We start from the raw sequence: 27,641 nt of genomic DNA, 5'->3' as shown, positions 1-27,641 counted from the left end.
GTGTTTAAGGGTCCAATATGGTTTTGTTTGGTTCAAGAGTAAACCAAAGCTTTGAGTTAAGGTGCAAGGGCTGGTTGTTTGCATTCTCTTGTGAACAAGAAAGGGGAAGTGCTGGAGAGGGTGATTCACCTAGATCTTTTAGGATTCAAGGCTTGCATGGACGATTTCTTCATGGATACTTGAAGGAAATGGTTGAATATACAAGCTATTGCTAAGGTTTTGAGGAATCTTGGAGTTTACAAGCTGTTCAAGCTCCAATAGAGGAACCCAACAAGTGTTGAAGGGAAAAGCGATTAAACGGGAGTTTGAAGGAAGGAAAAGGAAGGTTTGAAGTGATCAAAATTGAGTAGGACATTCATCTAATGCTAGTTAACAAGGCTAATGTATATGTGAAACAATTTGAAATTATTGCATGATGGAATAACCAAGAACTGATAATATGCTTGTATGTGAATGATTGACTGTGTATTGATCCAGATGTAATGTTTATGATCTATATCATGAATGTATCTTTTCTATTTCATGTTCTATGATATATAGATCATATGAAAAAATGATACCACACAAGGAAAGGAAAAGGTTACAAAGTAACCCTATGAATGACATGGTAAACACATGATATTAAATATGAACTCAAATGAAAGAAAGGACTTGTCATAAAGTAACCAAAGGAATGAACTGGAAATGGAAAGCATGTTCAAGACTAAGCACAAAGCTCTCAACCTCGTAAAAGTGCAATGTTGATTCGTTCCAGCATGTACAGAGCTGAATCATGTGACAGGATCTGTTCCAACGTGAATGAAGGGGAAGGTGCTCAAATAGTGTAATGGACTAAAAGAAAGATGAGTTGGATGTTCATCTAATGCTAGTTTATGTGGCTAATGTATATTTTAAAGAAGCTAGGAATTATTGCATGATGGAATGTCCAAGAATCGATAAAATGCTTGTATGTGAGATCGGGACAAGGATCAATGTAGCCAACTCATTTAGTTGGGACAAGGCTTCTTGTTGTTGTTGAGTGAAACCAACATCATCCATTCAACTAGACTTTTGACTTTGAATAGAGAAATTTTATTTGGAAGTATTGCCAAGTGAATGCTCCTCATGTCCTGTTCTCCCTTTATGCCCCTTGACAGATCAATTTCTTTTCTCTTTCCTATTGATCTGCCACATCTCTCATTCCTTGTGTTGTTTTTCTGGCTTTGAACTCCATTATTTATTTGCTGATGTAGAAAACAAATCTCGCTATTGAAGAAATGAATACTAATTAAATAACGATTTTTTTTTTCTTTTGGGAAGAGGGGGGGGGGGGTTAGACCAATTTAAAAGGGACTTGAAGGAATGATTGTGTTCAGAATGAGTTGATTTGGTCTTTAATTTCACTCATAATTTATTATTTCATTTTTGTACTCCTTATTTATTTGACTATTTTGTATTATGCAGTGTTGATAATTCTGTTCCTTATGATGCCTCACATAATGAAGGTGAGCCAGCCAATGAAGAAGCCACTGAGCAGCTTAAATGAGGTTTGTCCAAGTTAAATTATCATTCCTTCATGGATAGGACACCTTCTGAAAGATGGTCGAAACAGGACACACAGCAGTTTTATGAGGTATTACTACTACTATTCTTGTTTGCGTTGCAGATTTAGGCCTGTAGGTCTTACTCTTCTTCTGGATATAGGTCTTTGCATTTGTAATTCGTATCACCAAATAAGTTCATCAGCATAGAAATTCTTTTTTCTTTTGGTTGTGGGTGGCTTTTTTTTTTTTTTTTTTTTTGTTTGTGGGGTGGGGTGGGATTTCTATAAGAAAATAATGATAAGTTTGGCCCCCAAATCATATATGATGCATAATTATGCCTCTATATATGTATTCACCAACTTTAATAAATTTATTTACTCTTACCCTGTGTTTCAGGCTATCAGACAGTTTGGCACAGATTTTGCAATGATACAACAATTATTTGCTGGATGTACCCATCATCAAGTGAAATTGAAGTTTAAGAAAGAAGAACGTCAACATCCTTTAAGGGTTTCTGATGCCTTGACTACTCATTCTAAAGGTGATGTCAAACTTGATGGTTTAATTGATCTCTTTCTTCATTCAGAATCTTGATTTTACGTATTTTCTTTGATTAGTAGAAAGCTGGATTTTGGTTTTACAATAATAAATGGTAATTGGCCAAGTGCTGGCTAAGGTGAAAAACATGCAGGCTGCAAGAGGCCTAAATAATTTTAGAAAATAGGAATAAAGTTCACTTTTTTTTGGACCAGTTACTACTCATTACCTATTAAAATAGGAATTTAGTAGGTGATATCATCAACTGGTCTAGTCATAAATAATAACAATAGACAAAGTAATAAAGCTAAATTCTTACTCAACCTATATATTCATATTCTGGGCCCATTACAAGGTTTACCAGGGGAATCAAAACCTGTTACCTATATGACCCAACCCTAGGCAATATTTCCTAAGAAGAGAAGCCCATTTGAGCTATGATTCTGTAAATTTGTGATTTTGAAGATTGAATACTAGCATTCATTTGTTTTGGGTAGTTTTGATGGTGGAATTGGTATATAGGATTTTTGGATCTTGGGAAAATTATGGTTGAGACTGCAGAGGAATAAAAAATGACTACTTGCTTCAACTTACTGCTGATTCGAGTTCCATATGTTCCTGCCCATGAGTTCCATATGTCCTGTGAGGTTTTGAGTTTTGACCGAAATCTGGTATTTGCCTTTACTGCTGACCCATTTTGGAATTTCCATGACCAGCATGGGCTTCTGATTGGATTTGTTGGGTTAATTGTTATTCTGAATTCAGATCATACCTTGGAATTTGTGGTCAAACTGAGTGGTGGGTTCTACCATAGAACAAGGTCTGCTCTTCCCCTTCCGAATGCTGCAGAGAGGTTGAAGACAACTTTCCTTTTACGGATACAACTAAGCCCTCTTTCATTTGATTCACTTACCCGCCATTGTTGTTCTCAAAATTATTCCTATCTCAGTAAATTCCTGATTGATCCTTCTCTTCAAGGATTAAGTACTATTTAGTCCCACCTCCTATATATTCACATGGTTATGCTCAGCAATGAGAGAAATCATGACAAGAAAAAAAAAAAGGTGGGGGGCAGTGAATGCTGCAACTATTGAGGTCTCAGATGAATCACAAGTCCAAGAAGACTCATAATTTTCCATGGGAGGATTGACTTTGGGAACTTTATGGAAAATTAATATTTTTGTAAACCATAATATATTGAATAATTTCTCTTGCAGATCATTCCCATTTTGAAATAGTTATTCAACAATTATAAGCCTCTGCTCAGGCAGAGAAGAATGATTCTGATGTGGAGGTGGCCTCAGTTGCTATGACAGATGAGGAACAAGTTTTTCATTAACCACTAGCCTCTTTTTACTTTTCTGTTAGGCATTTGGATAACAATTATTGGTCACGCTTTTCATATCGTGGAACTCTGGGCTACTCTGTCTGTTTTCTAATAATATCAATGACCTGTAGATTTTGTTGAAAGCCATTCAAGTTCATGATATTTAACCATCTTGTCTGTTTAACATTTCTTCTGAACTATTGGGAAGTATGTGAGGACTGTGGAGAAGCTTAAGCTCACTTTTTTGTGTTCGGCCTAGATGCTGCTCTCCTAGGACTGGTTTTTCCTTAGTGTGGTCAGGATTCCTTTGCCTGTGCTTCAAGCATGTGGAGGAAACCTGAAGGATCAATTTTTGCCACTCCCCAATTGCACTTGATGTAGATCCCATAGGGCTTAGTCAAGATTCCTTCTTCTACAAGCCTGTAGAGAAACCTGAGAATGTTCACACACACACACATATATATCTCCTTTTGTTTGGTTAAGATTTTGTCATTTGTAATATTGATCCTTTATCTTCTATGTGAATTCCTGTATTCTTGTTGAATGATGGAATCAACCATGCTCACAGGAAGAAGTAGCAAAATCAGACCAAAAAGGAGAAGAAGAAGAAGAAGAAGAAAACAATCTTGAACTCAAGGTTCCTGTAAGTTAGTAATACTGCAGCATTCCTGGCAACAAGGATGATTTCAGTGGTTGGAGTGATTATAAAGGCGCAGATTTTTCACCCTGAAGATGAGCAAAGGGGGAATATTACTTGTTCTGCACTAAAGCCCCTTTTTTTCTTTTTTTCTTTTTTTGAACTGAATAAAACTTAAGTTTGTCTCCACTATTTTCTTATTGATGTTTTCCCTGTAAATTGTTAGAGAACTGATTATTTGGCAAGCTCTGCAGCACAAGAACGGGTAGCAAGCTGTAATGCAAGATGGCATAGTACAATTCAGATGGAGTTACATAAGGATACAGCGGGTCTTGCCAGGTATTAGTTAAAATGTGTGATTATGAGCAGCTGTGTTTCTCTGATTCTCTTTTTGCACTAGGGACTCGCTCATCTTGTTTTGACTTTTTATCCTTTTTTTCTTTTTGTCTTTTTTTTAATGGAATTGACCCATTAGTGAAAAAAAGATGTGTACAAATTTTGAGATTATTGAAGTTTCTTTATTGCATGTACATTCAAGTGCATTTGCAGTAGTTCTTTGTATATCTTAATTAAATCATAGGGATCTATTTTATGTTGGATATTAAAAATTTTGTAGATGTCAGAATATTGTATGTGAGCATGGAGGGTCTAGATGCCTTGAATCGAGGGAGAGGGAGAGGGAGATTCTTCAGAGCCAAATGTTGTTGATGATTTACTCAAGTGAGAACTACAGTGTCAAGAAGCCACAGCGAAGGAGCAGAGCTTACATTCAATTGGCTAGAGCAGCCTCTGTGCAGAGTTTCAGATGGGCACCTGATGATGTTGCTGGCAGTTCCTTCTTTTTATATCTGCCAAGTTAATTGTGATGGTTTTCTTTTGCTTCCTACATCTCACAATTTCCATCCTTATGGTACAGGACCGAAAGAGTAACAGAATTTCTTTGTAGGTAGAGAATTCTTTCATTCTTTGATTGCATGAGACCTTATTTTTCAAGAATAGCAAGAACTAGTTACTATTCTTTGAGTTCTTTCAGGTTAGAATTTTCTGGAGTACCATTTAGTATGTTATTCTTTGATTCTTTCTTTTTCTTTTCCCACATTTGGGGAATCGGTGGGTTTTATGTATTTTCTTTATGTATTTGGAAAAAAGTCACATTTGCCTATTCACATTTAACCAGTCAAAATTTTTTTAATGCAATATTGGTTCGAATGACCAAAACAACAGGGAGAAAAGGCTGGGAACAAATAAGAGAGTTTCGAGAAAATTCAAAACAACCATGGCCATGGGAAGCTGTTCAGGATCTACTATACTTAGCACCCAACATAGAAGGTCTACAGATTTTCACACATCAGAATCAAGAGATCCTAAAGAGTGCCAGGATACTAGCTGATATAGCATTAGTTGAGGATGAACCATGGGAAGGGATGAATGTGTAATAGTAATCATAGTTGCTTTTGAATCTTTCTTGTATCAAAAAAATAAAATAAAATAAAAACAAAAAAAAAAAAAAAAAAAAAACCAAAAAAAACAAAAAAACAAAAAAAAAAAACAAACAAACAAAACTGGGAGAAAAGGCAAAGATGAATGGCTAACTGCTAATCCCTATGACTATCATTTTCCTGCTATGTTCGAAGAACAAGTACTGCTATCCGGTGGATCAATTTGGTTTTGATCTTGGTTTCAAGTTTTTGATAGGTTCTTTATGTTGGATTTTGGGTTGTAATAGAGCAGCGGGTCCAATCAAAATTCACCGAGTCACACCTTTAGGATGAATTGAACTTATGAGAAGCAAATGAGGTTTTGTAGCAAGTTAATCCAATAATGACAGGTGGTTAGTGGATCATTTAAGTCAAGAACAAAGGAAAAAGGTGCCACAACATCAATCAGCCAATGAAAACATCAGCTTTCAGAAAACTGCAATGCAAACCATATGAACTTTATAATTCCTAAAACCGTAAATGGATACTTGAAATTTGTATTCATATTTTTTTAAGAATATCCATTTAAGAAATTTTATGGTGAGAGACTTTGATATTCAATTATTCATTGAACTGGTGGAATTTTTTTTTTTTTTTTTTTTTTGACAGCAATTTGCTCACTTAACCCCTCTAAGGTCAATCAACGGTCAAGATTGATTAAATGTGCATCTGACGGTTCGAGTGCTGCACGTGCTAAAGCAAAATCGTACCAATAATGACTCCGACAAGCTCACTTTTATTTTATGTATTACTCTAATGTACGGACTGAAACTACTCCCAATGACCAATTGAAACGTGTAAAGTAAAAAAGCAAACTTTTTCACTTTTAATCTGCACCGTGCAAGTCTTGCGATAGGAAATTAATAATAAAAAAAAAATTCAAGAAAAGAAGTCTTCTTTGAGTCAAGTAAAGTTGCCTTTAAAATGATTTTTTCTGCTTCTGCTTCTTCTTCCACTCCGTGCTTCACTAGTCTCACTCTCACTCCCCATTCCTTCGCTCTGTTCCCAACCCTTCTTTGCTTAATTAATTTCCTGGAATGACATCTGCTTCTGTTCTTGGAGACAAAATGGGGAGATTTGGTTTGGGAAACTCAAATAATCATGATCTTGAAGTTGCAGCAGACTTGATCACACCCATCTCATCCGTGCCACTCTACACCTCTTACAATGAACGAATTCGACCTCTGCTCGACACCATCGACAAACTACGCCAACTCAATGTCATGCAAGAAGGTATTGAGTTACCCACCATCGTCGTTGTGGGTGATCAATCTTCTGGCAAATCCAGTGTTCTTGAATCCCTTGCCGGCATCAGTTTACCTCGAGGTCTGGGCATCTGTACTCGTGTTCCTCTCATAATGCGACTTCAGCAACACTCATCACCTGAATCTGAACTTCACTTGGAGTATAACAGTCAAGTAGTTCATACAGATGAAGATCATGTAGCACAAGATATCCAAGATGCCACCAATGAGATTGCTGGTTCCTCTAAGGGGATTTCCAATACTCCTCTCACTCTGGTTGTGAAGAAGATAGGTGTTCCTGATTTAACCATGGTTGATTTACCTGGTATTACAAGGGTTCCTGTTCGTGGCCAACCTGAAGACATCTACGAGCAGATTTCAGACATAATTATGGAGTATATTACTCCAGAGGAGAGCATTATTTTGAATGTTTTATCTGCTACTGTAGATTTTCCGACCTGCGAATCGATCAGGATGTCGCAACGCGTGGACAAGACCGGGGAGAGGACCTTGGCTGTTGTCACCAAGTGTGACCAAGCTCCTGAAGGGCTGCGTGAGAAGGTTACTGCAGATGATGTCAACATTGGGCTTGGTTATGTCTGCGTGAGGAATCGAATTGGAGAAGAATCGTATGAGGAAGCAAGGAAGGAGGAGGCAAGATTGTTTAAATCTCATTCCCTTCTCTCAAAGATCAACAAATGGATTGTGGGTATCCCTGTTTTGGCCCAGAAGCTGGTGGAGATCCAAGCAGCTAGTATTTCTAAGTGCTTGCCAGGCATTGTGAAGAAGATCAATGAAAAACTGAGTCTCAATGTTTCTGAGCTTGACAAATTGCCCAAACATTTATCCAACGTGACGGATGCAATCACTGTGTTTATGCCGATTATTGGTTCTACAAAAGAATCTCTCAGGAAAATTCTCATCAGGGGTGAGTTTGATGAGTACCTAGAAGAGAAGGATTTGCATGGGACAGCTCGAATGGCGGAAATGCTCGATGGGTACTCCAAAGAACTCCACCAAAAGAGCAGCAACTCGGGGGCAAAGTTCTTAGATGAGGAAATTAAGGTGTTAGAGGAAGCAAAAGGGATTGAGCTTCCCAATTTCATTCCTCGCACTGGTTTTCTCAGCATATTACAGGGTAGAGTGAAGGAAATATCGAATATTCCTGTTGAATTTGTTGAGAAGATATGGGTTTATATTGGAGCTGTTGTAGTGTACATTTTGATGTCTCACGCTGATGGGTATCCAAAGCTTCAATCTTGCATGAAAAGGGCAGTGCAGAATCTGGTGGAGAAGATGAAGGGAGAATCGATTGAACGGGTGATGGAGATGGTAGAGATGGAGAAGCTCACAAATTACACGTGTAACCCGGAATACATGTCAAGATGGAGCAAATTCATGGCAAACCAGCCAGCCTTTATGCAGAGATTGGCCTGTAGATATGGTAGCTCGCAGTTAGATGGAGTGGGTGAGGTAGAAATTGATCATCTATGGGGGTACCATCAGGACTTACTGGGTGAGGCATTTGATCTGAGAATGAGAATTACTGCTTATTGGGAGTTCGTGTTGCAAAGATTGGTGGATTGCTTGGCTCTTCATCTTGTGTTTAGTGTTCAAAAGCTGGTGAACAAAGAGATGGAGAAGGAGATAGTGACTGAGTTGATGGAACCTGGTAGGGGTGGAATTGAACGGTTGCTGGAAGAATCTCCTTCCATTGCTACAAAACGAGAGAGGCTCAACCAGAGTATTAAGTTACTGAGGGAATCAAACAAGGTTGTAGGAAAGATCATGGATATGGTTGAACCTCCCACCAATGACTTCTCTACCAAGCTTGGGTTTCTGAATTTTGCTCCTATCCCTTCTGCCCCTTCTACCTCTTCTCCTGCCTGAAGGTAGGGTAATTGTAAGGAAAGGTTGGGTTAGTATAGCCAGTAGAGGGGATAATTGTAAGGGCATGTTTGGGTTAGTATGGTCACTAATCATAGACTTTTAAATGTAAAAGGACAACACAGTTGTGATTTCCCTTCTTCTTCCCCAATCCCACCTTCTAAATTGTTGTTCTCCCCTTGTAATATTCCTCTACTCTTAAGCTTCAGATATGGTATCATATCATCTTCCATTACGATATAGGAGATGGTGTCTGGTTTCCTACTTTTGTATGCTCAGTATTTTTATTTACTATCTAGGAATAGCTCTGCCATTATTGTGCCAAGGGGAAGCTTTACTCTTTGCTTCTAAGGGTTCTGCTGCTATGAAGAGTTTGTTAGTATGTAGGTGAAATCTTTGCAATGCAAATAATGGTTTGAACATTTTAAGGGTTGCTTTTTAATTCATATTATTTGGGAATGGGGTCATGTTGGGATAGGATTGTGCTTGTATTTCTTTCACATTCTTCCATACATTTAAAAGGTGTTCACTTCTGGTTCACCTTCTCAGGGCTCAAAGAGAAATTTTGGTTTACATGTGTGATTGAGGGGTGAGAGAGGAGAAGATCCGGAGTTCCAGACTACTTGAGATGATATCGAGATATGAATTAGACAATTAGGGTTGTTGCACCTTATCACAACCTTTTCCAAGCCAAAAGTTACCCAAAAAAAAAAAAAGGAAAAATCCTTTTCCAAGCCAAGTTGTTTATGTTTCAAAAATTTCGATTGTATTTCCTTCAAGGTGACCTGGATGAATCCGGATCATCACCCGTCAGGGGAGCACCTCGACGGCTTTACCACCACAAATCCTATGGGACCCACAGGTAAAAAATAAAAATAAATAAAAAGAACCCATCACCCAACCCCTGGGTCCCCCTGTATTTATGGTGGTAAAGCCATCGGAGAACGGTGCTCCCTCGACGGGTAGCTAATCCGGACTCGACCTGGATGGCTGGATACCTGATACTATCATATAAATCAGGTCACAAGCAAAGTGAGTTCTCAAAGACCATATTAGCATTTTCTGGATTTACAAGCTCAACAAGATTTTCTTCTTTTTCAAATATGAAACACAATGGGTACTTAAGGGTGTAAATTGCTAACTGAAATCATTACCAACACATTAAGTTGGCAAAAATCCTTTACTAGACACTTCAAATTGGTTTTGAGTAGTAAAGTAAAAGACTCGACTTGCCTCAATTTTCAAATCGATCTGTTGATAAATTGATTACTTTAGAGTATGTTTGTTCTCAAATAAACATATACGAGAAGCCAATGAGTTTTGTAATAACTCAATCCAATAACGACAAGGGTCACAACATCAATCAGCCAAGAAGAACATCAACAATATGAACCTCATAATTCCTATAACGGTGAATGAATACTAGAAATCTGTCTCTAAATTTGTATTCATATTTATTTAAAACTCTCTAATAACAAAAAAAATTGTATTGAGAAATAGTCTAGTGTGATATTCATTGAACCGGTGAAGTAGGCTCACCCTAAATTTCTCAAAATCGAATAACCAAACGAAAGTTAGAAAGCCTCATTCAGTCGTCCTTCAAACTTGGCAGGCCAGGGACGCGGCCCCTAATTTTTAAATCAATAGAAGTCTTTGATCTCAATAAAAAATATTATAATATATATTAGGTAATCATGGACCTGAGGTGACAGCAAGCCAAAAAGGACACGCACCCCCGAGGTACCAAAAAAAGGGTAACACAGACCCCCAAGGGGCATGCATAGTCCAAAAAAGAAACCATCGCCTCCCATAGATTGAAGAAGTTAATTTAAGGACAAATATCACATGACAATGCCCCATAATAAAACATTGAAGGGTTAAAGATAAACAAAATCATACCCCCAACCCGATCCCAAACCCAAACAAATCCCGGTTCTATCGATTCTAAATCTTTATCCAAATCTTAGTTGAAGATTAAGAAATGAAAATTAATGGTGGAACATAACTCCAACTAGTCGAGAGTGAGAGAGAGAGAACAAAGAGAGAAACCAAGAGGTAGGAAATCGAGAAAAGCACAACGAAAGTAACGGTGGAACAACCAACAAGAAAACCCTCCATCTCAACCCAAGAAACCAAAAGAAATCATTAATTGAACATCCTAACATTCTCAATGATCGAAGCAAACAAAGAAAGAGAAAGAAAAGAAAGGAAATGAAATAATAACACACCGATGATGAAAACGGACCACGCCGACTAACGCCGGTGACCTCAACAACGAACCAACGCACACGAAGAAAAAACCTATAATCATCTCAATTGATCGAAACGAAACAAAGAAAGAGAAAGAAAAGAAAGAAATGAGATTAAAACACACCAGATAAAACGCGGACTCCACGCCGTTGGATCTAATCGCGGTTGACCTCAATCGCCTACGTCGATAAATCAAGAATGATCCATTGCCGATGAACCGAGTAAATCCACAAAAGAAAAAAACCATTAATCATCTCAATTGATCAAACGAAACAAAGAAAGAAAAAGAAAGAGAAAGAAATGAAATATCAACACACCGATGATGAAAACGAGATACCACGGGGGACCTCAACACGAACCAACGGAAGAGAAGAACCGAGAGATTGAGAATGAAGAGAAGGATTTTGTAAATTAATAACAATCCCGTAAATTGTAAAAATAAAAAAATTAAATTAAGAAAAAGAATAAGGGCAAACACCTAGAAGTGATAATTTGTCTTAAAATTGGTTTTTTCCATCCGGCAAAGAGATGCCAAAGCTTCAGCTCTTTGGACAAAAATGACACACATAAACCTCATGGTCCGGATGAAAACTACCCTAAATAATTAAGGACAAAGGATTTATGACCAAAATATCCTCAAATATTATAGATTTAAAAATTATTATTTATATTTTAAGGATTTAAAGCAATTACAAAAACAACCCCAAACCGACTCTCAAACCCGCCTGAACCCGTGATGGAATTGACAATGTCGTTTGGATTAACCGAAGACTATAACAGAGGGATTAAGAGAATCGCCCAAAGGTAATAGATCGGTTTCAACGTCACAGGGAAAAAGTGGGCAAATGCACAGCAATAAAGAGTACAAAGCACAAAAGGACAACCGCCAACCCCCCCATATGTCTTCTAAGAACTACTAGTTCTAAGGTTCAACCAAAACCGAAAGCTCAATAGCTCCCAACTGGTAGAACTAGGGCCTGTCAAGCGGACAGGGGCAGACGAGCCCAAACCACGCCCACACGGCCGATCACCACCTCCACCAGAGAGCCCACCACCCGCGAACTGGTGGAACCGGACCCCCCCGAGCGTCCAGGCCCCCCATAAACAACAGATTGAGAATCGGAAATAAGGGGTGTTTGTAAATAAGAAAAAACAAGTTACAAAAAAAAATATTTACAAGAATACACATGAGGGTATTTTGGCATAAAAATACAATTGCCAACGGTCTTATTGGTAACCGGGGAGGCAGAGCAAAGTGACTATTTATTTGGACTAAAAATGACATAGATCAAACCTTAGGGGGTCCAGATGAAAATTACTCTATTATTTTTTATCGTTCTTTTTTATGTAAAATATTTGGCCCTCCTGTCTCCTAAGTTCTATTTGAGTGTTTTTTGTAAAATTTTTGTGTATGAGGTTCATCTGTTGTTTTTTTCTTTTGGTTTATAGAAACAAAGTGATATTACAATTGGTGGTTACATAACTCAATCAGCTGGCATTACAACCTCCCATGTGTTTGAAATCGACTTATCTATGGTATTTTGTGCAAGGGTACAAATCCAAACTTGGATTTTCGATATTTGAACTGATTTGATCCGGACGCTAGTAGTCGCCTTTGCTAAGGTAAAAAGATCCTCTGTAACCTCAATTGGCCATGCTATTTGGGCTTTAGGAATGTATTGTGGTAGCTCTATAATCGTTGTCCATATTTTTGTAATGTGGATATCGAATGATGATGGTTAACAAGATCCTTCGATAAGACCTCGAATAACCATTTGAAGCTGGTTGCTTGATTGGAATCTTCCAAGTTTACGGTGGTGCAGGGAGCCGTGTATAACAATGGCCCAACAATAGCCCGTCCATTCACTTCTATCAAGTGTACATCCTGCACATATGAGGAGGTTATCATTTGCAATTTCAGTTGTATGGAAGGTAGTGCAAGAACAGACATTGGGATATGGGATTAGCTGAGAAGTATCCAGAGAGCTGCTACCTGGTGGTTTGAGACTATGTTCCTTAATCCATTTGTTTAAAAATACTACAGCTTGACTAGGATGCGGAGCAGTTTTATTGGCAAGAGTCTCATTACAAGTAAGCCATATACCATAACAAGTAATAATAAATACAGAAAAAAACCATGTTAGGGTAGCTTTATCCAACATATTTTGGGAAAACATAAAAGCACAAAAGTCACGCATATCGGTTAGAGCCAGATTTTCCAATCAAAGACCTAATGGTTCCAAGGCCCAAATCCTTCGCATCCATTGGCATCCAGCAAAGAGATGCCAAATTGATTCGCTATGGCTATCACAAAGTACACACATAGGATCAGCCATGGTCCACTTGGCAAGTTGTTCCATTAACCGGAAGACCTGCATGAAACAAACACCAAAAAAGATTTTAAATTTAAGATGTAAAGGGATTTTCCAAAAGAATTTCCACCAATCAGACAACCTATGGCTTGTGCCAGCATTTCTTTCACCAAACAAAAAGTGATATGCATGTTTAGTGGACAACTTGTTATTTTGAGAGTGAGTAACCACCCAAGTATCAGCCTCCTGATTAATAGGAATAGATGCCAGAAAAGACCTTTCCTGATCCGTATTTGAGACCAAAGGATGGGAGAGGGAACCAGGATGATAAATTGCTTCAACCATAGAGATCATCCGCATGGTCGTAGGGATGCCCTTATGATCGATAGATGGAGCAAAGCCAGGAAACACCTAAGGGCCAAACCACAAATTGGTCGATCTACCATTCTCTATTTTCCTTTTAATCATTTTAGATAGTAAAGGAATCACTTTCCGAATGTTGTTCCAAACCAAAGAACCCTTTTTATCCTGGACCTTGGGATCAAACAAAGAGAGAGCTTTGGATAATATTTGGCCTTAAAGCATTGAGTCTAGAGAGAATTAGTCTCAGTAAGAAGTCGCCAACCTCGTTTGATAAGAAGAGTTTGATTGACCAAAGCTAATTTTTTAAGCCCTAAACCCCCATGTGTTTAGGTTGACAACATTTATCCCAAGCAATGAGAGTGAGATGTTTACTTGAATCAGTATGTCCAAGCCAAAATCTCTGACAAATAGAGTCAAACTTCCTACAAATTGTCTTTGGAAACAAAGAATATTGCATATGGTAAATAGGCAAAGTCTGAAGAACATATTGGATCAAAACTGTTCTTCCAGCAAACGACAAGGATTTAGCTTTCCACCTAGCCAACTTGGCTTGCACCTTACTAATCAAGCTCTCCAAGTTCTTAGTGCGGGCACCTAGAATTAAAGAGATTAGTTCCTAGATAGATAGCTTTGGATGGCATTTCTTTCAGGTTCAGGATATTTAGCAAAAGGGCACACATGTCACGAGGCACAGAATTACTAAAGAAAGCTTCACTCTTTTCAAAACTAACTACTTAACTAGTAATGCAAGAAAACATATCCAAAATAGTTTTAATCACACACACAACATCCACAAAAGCCCGACAGAATAAGAAGATATCATCAGCAAAGAACAAATGGGAAATTTCAGGGGCATTCCGGGCAATAGTGATAGCCTTAAACGCATTCAAGCCTCGAAATGCATTCAAGCCTCGAAATGCATTCAACAGTCTAAAAAGTACTTCCATGATAAAGAGAAAGAAATAAGGGCTAAGAGGGCATCCTTGACGAAAGCCCCTCGAAGTAGAGAACCAAGAAAAAGGAGAGCCATTTATTTTGATAGAAGAAAGAGGCAAAAGACACAAGTCCATCAATCAATTTACACCACCAGTTATTAAAGCCTAGGCATTGCATGATCTTATTTAGGGAAGACCATTCTACCCTTTCATAAGCTTTAGACATGTCCAATTTCAGAGCAATGAAGCCGGGCTTGGCTTTGGTCTTCTTCATGTAATGGAAGATTTTCTGGGCAACGAAAATATTATCCATAATCTGACAGGTGGGAACAAAGGCACCCTGGCAGGGTGAAATAAAGTGATGGAGCAAAGGTTTTAACCTCAATGCAATGAGCTTTGCCAAAATCTTATATGAAACATTACAAAGACTGATAGGGCGAAAATCATTAATAGAATTAGCATTCTCCTTCTTAGGAATAAAATAAAGCAAAGTATGATTAGTTCCAAAAGGTAACATAGCATTCAGGAAGAAATTTTGTACAAACATAACAATGTTAGGATGAACAACATGCCATAAATGCTGAAAGAAACAAGCCTAGAAACCATCAAACCCTGGTGCTTTATACGCACCCATGGAGAAACACAACATTTTTAATTTCATCAATATTAGGAATGGCAATGATATTAATGGAAGCATGAAACGTCAGGCTCCTCATGTAAAAGGTTATCAATCAAATATAGCATTGAGGGATTAGAGAAAGAATAAAGTTGGGACATAAAATTCGCAAAGCAAGAAGCAATCTTCCCTGGTTCAGTAATCCATTCCCCATTATCACAAAGAGCTTCAAATTATCCTATGTTTTATATGGATTTTAGAGGCGGTTAAGTGATAAAAATGGGTATTCGTGTCCCCATCCTGAATATATTGCAATCTAGACTTCTGGAACCAAAACATCTCCTGAGCATGGTAAAGCCCAGCCGAACCAAACCTTCTTATGATTATAGGCCACCCAATCGGATGCAAGAGAAGATTCAATAGTATACAACTTAGCCTCAAGTTAGTCACACAAGGAGGAAATATTACCAAATTTAGAGTAATTCCAAATTCGAAGGAACCGAGATAAGTTTGCCATCTTGCAAGTGAGAGACTCACCCTACTGAAGATCCCACTGCTTACCAACATCCAAAAAGAAGTCAGGGTGGGAGTGCCAAGCAATCTGATAGTGAAACAGCTTACGATCAGTTGGCATAAGAGGAATAATGTTTATGAGTAGGGGGGAGTGATCTGACCCAATGGCAACCAAATGAGTAACATGTATGTTAGGAAGAGAAGCCATCAAAGAGTCATTGATGAAAACTTTATCAATCCGTTCCTTTGTTAAGCGGGGGAGGGGCTGATGGTTAGACCACGTGAAGCTGGACTCCAGACGCTCCCAGAACTCGCAGACCATGGGAAGAGAGGAATTGTTGAAGATAGGGAAGAGCAAGAGAAGGTTTAAAAGGACCCCCCCCCCCCCAATCTTGTCATCAGGTGACATTACATCATTAAAATCCCCACAGAGGATTATAGGGTCAAAGATAGAATAGAGATATGCAAACAAAATCCTCCAACAGGTTTTGCGTAGGGAAAATTGGGGGGGGGGGGGGCATAGAGGAAAACAATCACAAAGCATGTATGATTTTCCATAACTCCCCAAAGAGAGAATTATAGGTTTTGAGAACACCCGCCCATTTAGAACTAACTTCATTAAATTGCTTACAACGTGGTTCACAAATAAAAAGGAACTTGGGATGGTACTTGTTACAAAATTTTCCCAAGCAAGAAGTAGGTATCTTTCCATGGATGCCCCTTACATTCCAACAAAATAATATCATTCTTGCCACTCTCTCCACCACCAAAAAGAAGTATTCAAGGAGGAGTCGGCACCAACCACAGCACCCCAGGTATAGATAGTAAACACAACAGATTATAACTAGGTTATCAAAAGATGAAACAGACGGATTGAAACTAGATTGCAAGCGCAAAACAAGGATCATGGAGGACCTAAATAGAATCACACAAATTAGGAACATAGTTAATGGAAGCAAAAAAAAAGTTTACATAGTCTTCTGAAACAAAACAACCAACCAGAAATAAAGAACTTTGCAATATAATCAAGAAGATTCAAGAAATGGGATGTAGGGGTCACCTGGGATTCCACCAAAGGTTGCGCTATAGAGGTGTCTTGGTAAAAAACCATAGGGCACCCAGTTCCAGGAATTGGGCCCGAGTTGGTGAAAGTCCTAGCCACAATTTCATCCCGCATTTGGTGTAAGAGAGATGATCAGTTAGGGTGATTGAGAGAAAGGGAGTCAACAAAGTTGAGGAAAGATTTCAGAGGGGGATCAGAGGGCTAGGGGGATGCTGACGCTTATGGGGAGGTGCCCCATTGGCTGGTTCCCAACAAGGCTGTATCATCCGACTCATCCCTCTTTGGATTAGGAGGTGGTATTCCATGCAAAACTCCATGTACTTTAGAGTGACAACAATAAATATTGTACGCATTAATAGTTTTGCCCTCCGTTTGCACGACTTTATTCTGTAGAAGATCAGCGGAAAGAGGGCCTTGGGCGGCTTCCACCTTCAAAGGAAATGCAGGAACTTTCGCATAAGTGTTTACTTCATGAAACAGACCCTTTAGGTTGAAACTCTCCACAAGGTCATCAAGAAGGAATTTATCCCCGAACATTACACCCTCCCAATCCATTGCATTAAAACCATCATTAGCATTTACATTTGCTTTTACATTTGTGTTTCCAGTATCAACAGAGCTCATTCCCACAACATCAATATTTCTTTTGTTCTTGGAGTCAATAAGGGAAGAAATATTCTTCATTTTAAATGCCATGAATTTCTCAAGGCAACGTGTAGAGAACACCTTCGAAGATCCGACAACAGAGGCATGGTTCGAGCACTCAAGTAGAAACCACCTAGAGGCAGGTCCAAATTAATGCTCCCATTAGGCATCTTGTGGAACGGACAATGACCATCCGAATGTGTGAGACGGCCACATATGGTGCATAGCATCCGAACTTCAAATAGACATTTGGAATAGAAAAAATCACCCTGCTTATACTTGAAGGAGACTTGAAACTCCACCGGAATGCCTAGATCCACCATGATTTTCACCCTTGCAACATCTTTAGGAAGCCCAAGGGATCGCAGCTGCAACTGGACATCAACAGTTCGGCCAATGGGTGCAGCAGTCTCCACTATTGCATTCTCATTGTAAAATTATTTTCTAATGTCATGGATTTTTACCCACATTGTCAACGAGGGAGCAGGATCACCGAGGCAATACATCTCATGGAATGGAGAAAAGGATAGGTGTAGCACCAAGTGATCGAACCACCAGGGGGCTAGCGAGAGCACCCGATTTCGGTGATCTTCAGAGAGGAACTCCATTGCAAGATGTCCTCCATTGAAACAAAGAAGAAGGCTGGCTCCATAATGTAACTCCAAGCATAAGCAAGTTTTTCCACCAGCAAAGAAGCGTGGACTTTAGGAAAACCCATAGCAAATCCAAAGCACACCCGAGAGCTATGTTGATTTGGCATGTGCTTAGAAGGAGAGCCGTCTAAAGTTACAACACTTGCCCTAGTCACATGCCAAAGAGCAGCATCCACCCGAACTCTTCCCTCAGAGGGCCGAGAGCTACCTTCATGAGGCGACCGCCCCAGTAACCCAGAAAGAGATGAGATTCGGGCGTTGGGAACCAGCAGATGAAGAATGCCCCATAGCAAAACCAGTAGAAAAGAGGAGAGAAAAGTAGAAGAATGAGTTTAAGAAAGAGCCAAAAGCGGGGTAAGTGCGTAACACAAAAAGAGATATGTCAAACTGGATTTTAGAAGAGTTCAGTAGAAGTCGCGAGAAAGAGAGGAGAAAAGCATTACTATAAAAAGCCAAACCAACAGAACTTTAATTTCACACACCTAAGGTGGTTAGAAGGATTAAAGCCACACCTAACCAATGGGAAAACACCAAATGCGACATGACATTAGGAAGGACAAAAAATCAAAAAAATAGCAAACTAATCCACCTCCCACGCACCTCATGGCCTTAACCCAAATGACCCCAATGAAAGGAAAAGATAAAAAGTGAAAAGGACTAACATGTAGTTAAGAAGACAGAAGGAGATTACAAACTTAAAAAATAAAAGGAGGTAGGTGACTGAGGCTGGCAACTCCGACGACCATCAACGTTCTGTCATGTTTAAGTCTTTTTAATCTGTATCTTTTAGGATGATAAGAAGTGATCTCTGCTTTCGTAGCTATGGACATCAAAATCAATGGAGAATCTTATCAAGAAAGAAAAGAAAGAAAATCAATTTCATCCATTGTTGTTGTGTATGATGTTTATCCGGGCCAGCTTGTGCACACCTTGATTACATCCTCAGAAGGGAGCTTTATTATTCGCAATGGTTGAACCCATGACCTCTCCACTAAGAAGTATGGATCTTACCACTCTACCAACTTTGCATTGATAGAACTTAATTGAAAAATGATGATGGAGGAAGTTCTATTTGAGTGTTGCATAGCACCATGGAGCTTATTGTCCAGATCAAAGTTTACTATCAAAATAAAATCTGGACCACTCGTTTTGCATTTAAATTTTAGGAAAAATATCACTTAAATCAATTCGCGTCCTTCCTACGGGGAGATCAAAGATAATGAATTAAAAAGTCATGGTGGGACCATGTTAAATCCACTGGTTCCGTCTCGGTGTGTGGCTTTTTCTAGACTTTTCTTGGCATCGCTTGCGACAATTCGACGGAGCGGAAGAACCTGAAGTCAATCGATTGCTTATAGAGGATTGCAGGTATTGTTATGTAGTTCCTTGTGGTGCCACTAGTTTCGTTCGGTTCCTACAGAACCCAGGTTTGCTTATTATTATTGATTCCTCTCCATGGAGCTATACATGTGTGTGTCAATAGTTCAAATCAAATACTGGATTGCTTTCATACACTAGCAGTCGTTAATTTTATCCTTTCGATTTGGAAACAGACCATGGTTGCATGAGTATGCAGTAACAAATGTTTTCATGTGGTTTGTTATTTTAAATGTTTTTGTGTTTTTGTTGTTATTTTTGTACCTTGGTCTTTACTTTCACCAAACATTGTTTATCTCTCTGCTTGAATTATATCCTACTCAGATGCCTTGTTCGATGCTTGTTGTATTACTTTGTTCTTGATTCAGAAGACTTCTTTGCTTCTTTTATTCTTTAAAACTGTTCGTGGCTTGTATGCGAAGATGCTTATGTGAAGTTGAGAAGTAATGTCATTGTTGAGCTATTATATCTGCCCAACAAGGGATTGGATGAGAGGTTGAACTATTGATCTTACCGATGTCCATTGTGGTGGTAACGATTGAAGCTGGGGCAGTTTCTCGTATGAGACCCTTCTTCGAAAGAATTAGCTAGATCTAGTATGTCAATGAAGCAACAAGAAAATACTTCAACAGAGTGCATAGGTTTTGCAGTTCTCTATTTATGTAGGCAGGACAATGAAAACCACATTTATTGCTTTGTTTGAATGGCAATTAAAAAAATAATAATTGTATTGTATAGGGTAGGGTGAGCCTTGACACAAGTTGCTTGTCTTCTTTTGAAATTAGTTCCCAAAATAAGAATTTCTCCAGTGAATTGGCTAACCCATGACTATTTCCTTTTACGCTGTTTTCTTTCTTTCTAAGTAATTCTGCATTAATATGCTATCAGTGTATCACTCGATTTTGCAGCATGTGGATGTGTCTTTCTGTTGTACCATTCCATTTCATGAGTTTATGAAATACATTTTATAGTCTACATAGATATCTAGCTTTTTTGCAAATGTACCTGATTATTGATGAAATGTTGTTTATTGTTATTATTAAGATGGGATCAGAAGCTATATTTTATGATCCTCTAAATGTTCTATTGTATATGTTGTTCAAATACGTACACGAGTACTATAAATTAATAGGAGGAAAGGGGTAAACTTTTTCTGGGGTTATTGAACTCGATTGACATGTGGAACTTCAACTAATTGCTGGATAAGAGTTGCTTTGAACTATGGATCCAGATATGTAGGTAATTTCCCTCAAGTTGTGTGTGTATATTGTCCTTTTCTCATTCCATACTTGACAATTCTAAATGATTAAAATCCAATTAATCCCTTATTTTGTCTGTTGTCTGGATGCTTGACCACATTTTGGCCATCTCCTTTAATTTCTAAGCTGTTTAAATGTGATGTTCCAACCAAATTTTTGTTTTTCCTATTTTAATAATTATGTATAGGATCACACGGTCCCAGGTTCCAAAACTCACTTCATTTATGGATCAGTTTTGTCCTTTTTGGGGATAGCAAAGGGTATTTTAGGAATGTCATGTAATAATGTATTTTTCTGAATTTATTGATAGGTGTGGAGAATACTCTCTTCAATTTTTGCAGAACCATCTAAACTTGCATGTGACCCCCCCCCCCCTCATCAGTCATTCTTGAATTAGGGTTTCAGTACACAGAAGAAGACTTCATCAACCGACAATGGCAGATGATGACTACAATGATGTAGACTTGGGGTTCGTCTATCTATCTGCTCTCTTTTCTTGTTTCCTTTGCAGTATCCATGATTTGAAACTTTCTATTTACTGGTTGAAATTTATAAACCAGTTTTTGCCTTGTGATATTTGACTGTATGCATATCCTTTCTGCTGCCTTTTTGTGGCTCAGCAATTAAACATACCAATCTATGGAGGAATTTTTGGGGTGGCATTAATGGAAGATGAGATGGAAGTTCACCAATAGTGATTACTAAGCCTTGGTCTGGGTGTTTTGAGTGGTGGGTGTTGAATGTAAATGGAAAGATCAGAGTTGCTTTTTCATATAGTGGTGTAATTGAGGCCAGTAAAGAACAAACGAAAATGGAAGAGAAGTAGACCGATGGATTAACTTTCAAAACCATAAATGTAGTCCAGTAAGGCATTGCTTTTTTGTTACTTCATTTGATATTGGTTAATTGTGCAGTGGATGAAATGCCTTAAGACCACTGTAGTAGAAATTTGGGCATTAGGCAACAATGATTCAACTAGACTGATTGAAACTTTGTTCACTATATCGAAGTTTTTCAGGATAGTGGTTTGTCATAAACTGTTTGTACAATTATCATTCAGCAACTCAATACATCAGGTGATCTATTTTACATCTTTCCCTCGACACCCCCTCCCCCAACACCAAAAAAGAAAAGGGAAAGAAAAAAGAAGCAAAATTGTTGTTTTAATATATTATTCCTTTTTAAAGCTTGCATGTGGTTATCATTATCTAGTGGACCTCTCTCTTTCTGAGGGCAAAAGCCTGGTCATTAGCTTGCTGGTTTGACTGCACTGATTAGCAATTTATGCTGCCTACACAACTCAAAAAGTAAAATAAAAATAAGTTGGTTGGGCAGGGGGTGGATGATCCCCAAAGTTTGATGATGTTCCAAAGGGTAAACTAGCCTAAATCTAGGTTTTTTTTTTTAGGACTTTCCAGACTGCAAAAATTTAAGAACCTGTTGTTTTCTTGGTTTAGGCTGTCTAAATCAGCCGGGGTTGAACCTGAAGGTCACTTGGGTTGGATGATGATGTGGCTGTAAGTTTGGGATAGACCTGATAGCTAGATGGATGATAGATCTGGTCTTGAATTTAAGGTGTCTTGGAGAGTTTGAAGAGGAAAAAAATAAGAAGAGAAGGGGAAAGAATCTGGTGGGAAGTCTCAGTACTAAAGTGAGCCTGTTATATAAGCTGATGTGTGTGAATTCTGCTAGAGTAAGAATTGCTTCAATGCCAGTTCATCTGGAAATACTAATGCGTCGATAAGTGGGAGCAGCGCTTTTTCTTTTTAAGTTGTCTCCTATAGAAGGAAACAATGTTCATGTTTTCCTGAAAGCGAACGGCAGAGGATCAGTGCTGGAGCGGCTAGACTCATCCCACCATGTATGTGGATAAAATAACCTGAAAGTGAATGACCGAGGATCAGTGCCCGAGCGGCTAGACTCATCCCACCATGTATGCGGAAAAAATAACTCACAGCGAAATATTCCACTTTGTTGCTTTGAAGAAAGAAGGAAAAGGACAACATGTGACAAACTTCCTTTCCTTACCGAAATAAATACCGAACCTAAAGACGATTATCAGGAACTTTCATGTCCGAAACATTGGAAAGCCCACCCTCAAATGATATTGTGTCTATAGAATATTGAACCTGTTCATGAACCCAACCAGGAGACCCATTCTGGTTTAGCTCCAAAGATCTTGATTCCTTGAACTGCAGCTAATCTTACTGGAACAGGGGTGCTTCAATGGGTGAAGTGAAGACAGTGACAGCAGGCTGAATCCACAACCTAAGGATTCCAGGGATTCAACCTTTTTCACCAAGAAACCCCAATCTAGGCTTTAAATAGTAGATCAGCAACCCATAAGGGGAATAAAAACCGAAGTCAAAGCTGAAAATCTCATAAACTGAACTCTATCTTGTCTGTGCTTTTATTGTTCATTGATGAGGTTAAAGATGGATGGCTAATCATCCTTATAACTCATTATAGGAATAGGAGAGGAACTCCTAAAAGGAATAGAACTTAAAAACATGTTGGACCTAGGTTCTGTTCAATGCCTCACGCTAGCCTTTTTTTCCTTGGGATGGGGGTGGGGAAGCTTAGCCGAGAACATTAATGGATCTTTCTTCTTTTTTAATGGATTTGTTGTGGGGTGGGAAAGTAGGAATCAAAGGAATGAGCTGGAGTGAGGTTTCAGTGGAAGTCGTTAGGGAAGGGATGAGATGTGATTAGTGTTTTAATTCGGTAAGACTCATTCCCCCCTTCCTTTTTCTACCCCACTTTGTTGGTTTTATTATGGCAGAACAGAAATGGATGAAAGAGAAATGGGAAGAAGAAGAAAATGATGGGACAGATAAGTAGGTAAATAGTTGGATCGTTTGTGCTGTGATACCAAATTGGTGAAGGGCCAGTTAGGAGAAGAGGGAACCCTGGAAGAAGTCAGGGTTGCAGGGGAGAAAACACATAAGAAGAAGAGAAGGGGAAAAAAGAGGGGGGGGGGGGTTGTGGGGATATGTGGGTGTGGGAATGCATGCATAAAGTCATAAACCAGCCAAAGCCAAACAGGCTCTTCTCAAATGCAAACCAATCAATCTACCAATCTATTCAGTTGGGGAATTTACCATATATGAATAGAAATAAAATAAAAACTCTTGAAACTAAATACTATCTCTCTTAGTTAGGAAAGTAATATGAATAGGAAAACCCTATATAGCTAACTTCTAAATTTAACAGAAAAAGATAAAGTCAAAGACATTATTTCTCCCTCAACTCCTTTACTATAGGGAATCCAACATCTCAAACTCGACCTGGTTCATCTTCTCCTGAAGATTTAACTTGTTTCAGTCCAAAGTGGTGTATATCTGCATCATACTCCTAAAGGATTCCACTGCAAGAATGTTGGTTGCTGGAATGCTGCTAGAAGTTATCGAACAATGGAGAAAACACAAAAGAGAACCGGAGAAAAGAAGAGGTGACCAATAGGTGTCATCCACCTAGGGCCTGCAGTTGGCATCACACTCTCCCTCCAAGGCTTTACTAACTAGAACGTCACTGCATCACTGAGGTTATATCATTAGGCAAGACATAACTTAAATCAAAATCTTGAAGTCATCTCTTTTATTCATGATAGGGATAATGCACCACAAGAAATAGAAACTGTTAACAGCATAGAAAATAAGGAGAGAATACTAAGTAGTTAAGTGTTAATGGGCTACCAAGTATTTGTCCTCCAAGCAACTATCTGGCCAGTAGCCACACACTAGGGCCCACAGAATCTTAAGCAAAATTATATATAATGAGACAATCACATAACAAAGTGTCCTTACGTGATGCACTTGAATTAATGGGGCCTGATATAGGGTTAAGTGACTTAGCACATATGGGCCCAAACAGGCTGAAAAATAGCAAGACTTAAAAGGCTTTTCATGAATCTGTTTTGTGTGCTGCTTGATTCCCCCTTGTGCACCTTTCAGCTATGCATCTGGAACTTACATTTAGTATTTCTTGCATATCTTGTAAATTTTTTTCTTTAAATTTTATGTCCTTTCTAATGTTCTCATTACTTACTGTTCCTTTTATTGTGAGTTTAAAATCCAATGTGCCCTTACTCAGAAGAATTATTTTTGCAGTTATGAGGATGAGCCGCCAGAGCCTGAGATTGAGGTAAACAGTAAAAACCTTGTCATGTTCTAGTTTAGTGCTTCTGACTGGTAGAATTATGTTGCATGTAGATGAACTGATGATTAACAAATTGGTTGGTGTGATTGGTAGGAAGGAGTTGAGGAGGATGTGGAGAATAATAATGAAGACGTTCCTGATCAGCTCGGACCTGAAGGTGAAGAAAAAGAGGAACAACAAGAGGTTCAACGCACCCGGAAGACTTCAAAATTTATGACTAAGTATGAGCGTGCAAGAATCTTGGGCACACGTGCCCTCCAGATCAGGTATCATTTCTTGGGCTTGATATTCTTCTCGAATGCATGCTGCAGATCAATGGTTTGTTGGAAGCGATAGTAGAGTAACATTCATTCTTTCAAACAGCATGAACGCGCCTGTGATGGTTGAGTTGGAAGGCGAGACCGATCCACTTGAGGTTAGTTTTTTTTTTTTAATACCAGAACAATAAATTCTAGTTCCCTTTGTGTCCTCTCTCCTTTTACTTACCAAGTAAACGCTTGAAGAATCTGGGTATTTACCAGAAGAATGCCACACTGTGTGCATTCGATCTATTTACTGTTTTGCCACTAATGTTTTTGATCAAGTCTTCTATACCTGGGTGTGTCCATAGCAAACCCAAGCTATGTTTTAGGATACTGTATTGTCCATTTGGATAAGAAGCTCGTTGTCAACGCACATGCAAGTAAAAAATAACGGTAATGATAATTAAGGGGGGGGGGGGGAAGGTGTGTTCAAGTTGTTTCTGTGACCCCTATCCTTCTCAGTGTATGTAACCTTGAAAATCCATTGGGATGCATAAATAAATGAATGCAGCAGCAGGCTCCATCTGGATTGGCAAAACTTGCAATGTTGCTGTTTTTATGTGTATATTTCACTCTGCATCTGAGTATTTACTCCAGTAAGCGGGGTTCTAATGTGCTGCCATACATGCCTTCATGACTTAAGAAGTTTGATCCATAGAAATCCCATCATTGCACAAGCCATGTTCATACATTGTCTTCCATATGATTACTTACTGTTGCTAGACACCTCATCCAGTATTCTAAATATATCTGTGCTACAATAATTTGATAGAATTGGGCTCACTTCATGGTCATATTAGCGAAGGGCATGTGATAACTATTGAATTTTTCCGTTGATGTCAGATCGCAATGAAGGAGCTCCGGGCACGTAAGATACCATTCACCATCCGTCGTTACTTGCCCGATGGAAGGTACTACCATTATTTTAGTCTCTCATTGTAATATCTTCAATAGTATTGAATCAGCAGCAATATTGTTCACGGGTGTTTCTCACTCATCCTGAGATTTGACAGCTATGAAGACTGGGGAGTTGATGAGCTGATCGTGGAGGACTCCTGGAAGAGGCAAGTTGGAGGTGACTGAGCTGGATGTGTTGGATGAATAGTAAATGGTATTAATAGTAGGAAACTGATTGTCCATATTACACTACATAAGCATGGATGTTTCAAAATAGTAATAGTATACAGTTGCCTAGTGTAAAATATGCCTTAGAATGTTCTGCTTAGTGTCTGCTCTCTGGCTACTACATGTTTTCCTGGAAGATGTGATTGTCAACCTGGGTAATGGGCAGTGTTGGATTTTTCCTTTCTCTTGGATAAGAATGGGCAGTATTAGATGGCAAGTGGGAGAATGCGAGTCCTCTAGCGGTTCCATTTGGTGGTTTGATAGCTTAGATGTTCTCCAAAAAATCGTCTGCTGTTCACAGCAATGCAGCATCACAGTTTGACATGTGTCATATTCTTAATTAATGGTTCAGATTAGAAGGTTGGGTTTTAAGTAAAAAATATCTAATTTTATGACCAGTTTTAGCTATAATTAGCCCGTTTACAATTCTCAGTTCTAGCCCTCTTACTCCTTTCTTCCATCCCTCGATCTCCTGTCCTGAAGCTATGAGATGCTACTAGGAGCAGCTACAGGTGGTAGAAGGAGGTTTGCTGGAAAAGGGGAGACTTGTTTATGCCATTTCGTATGTTTATAAATTGATTTTTTTTAGTTCTACAATACAGATGATGTGTTTCTAAGTTTAGATAGATCGATTACTTTGATTTCAACCTTGCTGAAGGCAAGAGACTTGTAAAATAGCTATTTGTCCTTTTTACCTTTGTTGTCTCTTTAAATTAACTTCCCCATGAATTCATGTTTATAAAGGCTTGCAGTATCTGAATCCAATGCAATGATGCCCCTCCCAATAATCTGTTTTGTGAGCAATTACTTTTTAGCCAGGCGATTTTTGCCACTCTAAAATTGTAATAAAACAGTGTTTTTCCAACAACTATTTCATGGAAAGGCCACATGTATGCCTATTTGTAGTCAAGTTTATGCTTGCCCAAATCATCTTTTTCAGATTTGTGGACATCACTAAAATTGCTACTCGTCAACAAGAACCCACTAAATGAATAGATAAATTCTAGTATTTCTTGACATTGTTGAACAGTGGATAAATATTGAACAAGAAAATACAGACATCAAATACAAACTGCAAAATCCTTTTTGGGTAAACAACTATGGAATCAAGGAAAAAAACATAAGAAGATCAAGAACAAGAGAACTTACAAAATTCACCTGATTATTCACCTGGTTATGGCTCTTGGTGTATGTTATTTTTTAGAGAAATGTGCTTTTGCTACTCAAAGATGTATTCAAGAATCAATGGTTTCCATTAACTAGGAAAAAATGAAGAAATGGATTCTCAAATAAAGAACAACAATGAAGACATCAAGAGATGAGGAAGAAATACCATGGAAGAACAGCAATGATGGTTAAGAAGATGGAGTTGAAAAGGCGGAAAGTGATAAGAAATTTTATGGTGGGTTTTCCCTTTTTTTAGAATCGTGTATTGGA

At 38.6% G+C, this 27,641-nt stretch overlaps 1 protein-coding gene and 1 pseudogene across 3 annotated transcripts; both read left to right on the top strand.

The window, feature by feature from the left end:
* The first annotated feature begins 6,450 nt into the window (after positions 1–6,450).
* LOC149004706 (dynamin-related protein 4C pseudogene) lies at positions 6,451–9,321 on the top strand (annotated as a pseudogene).
* Positions 9,322–19,226: 9,905 nt separating this feature from the next.
* Positions 19,227–27,573, top strand: LOC149004705 (DNA-directed RNA polymerases II, IV and V subunit 6A-like). 3 transcript variants are annotated; one of them, XM_089168924.1, is made up of 7 exons: positions 19,227–19,351; positions 20,930–21,088; positions 24,729–24,762; positions 24,871–25,043; positions 25,141–25,192; positions 25,923–25,990; positions 26,093–27,573. In XM_089168924.1, exons 2-7 carry the CDS (start codon positions 21,054–21,056, stop codon positions 26,160–26,162), a joined length of 432 nt encoding a protein of 143 aa, XP_089025050.1. In that variant the 5' UTR covers positions 19,227–19,351; positions 20,930–21,053; the 3' UTR covers positions 26,163–27,573. The 3 variants fall into 3 exon arrangements, with proteins under 3 accessions (XP_089025050.1, XP_089025047.1, XP_089025048.1); XM_089168921.1 differs by having other exon boundaries at positions 19,229–19,351; positions 21,002–21,088; positions 26,093–27,402; XM_089168922.1 differs by having other exon boundaries at positions 19,340–19,410; positions 21,002–21,088.
* Positions 27,574–27,641: the final 68 nt, after the last annotated feature.

This window comes from Hakea prostrata, chromosome 9 (assembly GCF_041222555.1).
Source record: "Hakea prostrata isolate BN-2017 chromosome 9, UWA_Hpros_2, whole genome shotgun sequence".
Lineage (NCBI taxonomy): Eukaryota > Viridiplantae > Streptophyta > Magnoliopsida > Proteales > Proteaceae > Hakea > Hakea prostrata.
The sequence above is the reverse complement of the archived record's forward strand: the minus strand, read 5'-3'. Positions and strand labels throughout refer to the sequence as shown.

Coding starts and splice junctions, on each gene's coding strand:
- LOC149004705 (XM_089168924.1), top strand. CDS start 21,054: ATGGCAGATGATGACTACAATGATGTAGACTTGGG. Junction 24,763..24,870: donor CGCCAGAGCCTGAGATTGAG/GTAAACAGTAAA, acceptor TGTGATTGGTAG/GAAGGAGTTGAGGAGGATGT. Junction 25,193..25,922: donor GCGAGACCGATCCACTTGAG/GTTAGTTTTTTT, acceptor CGTTGATGTCAG/ATCGCAATGAAGGAGCTCCG.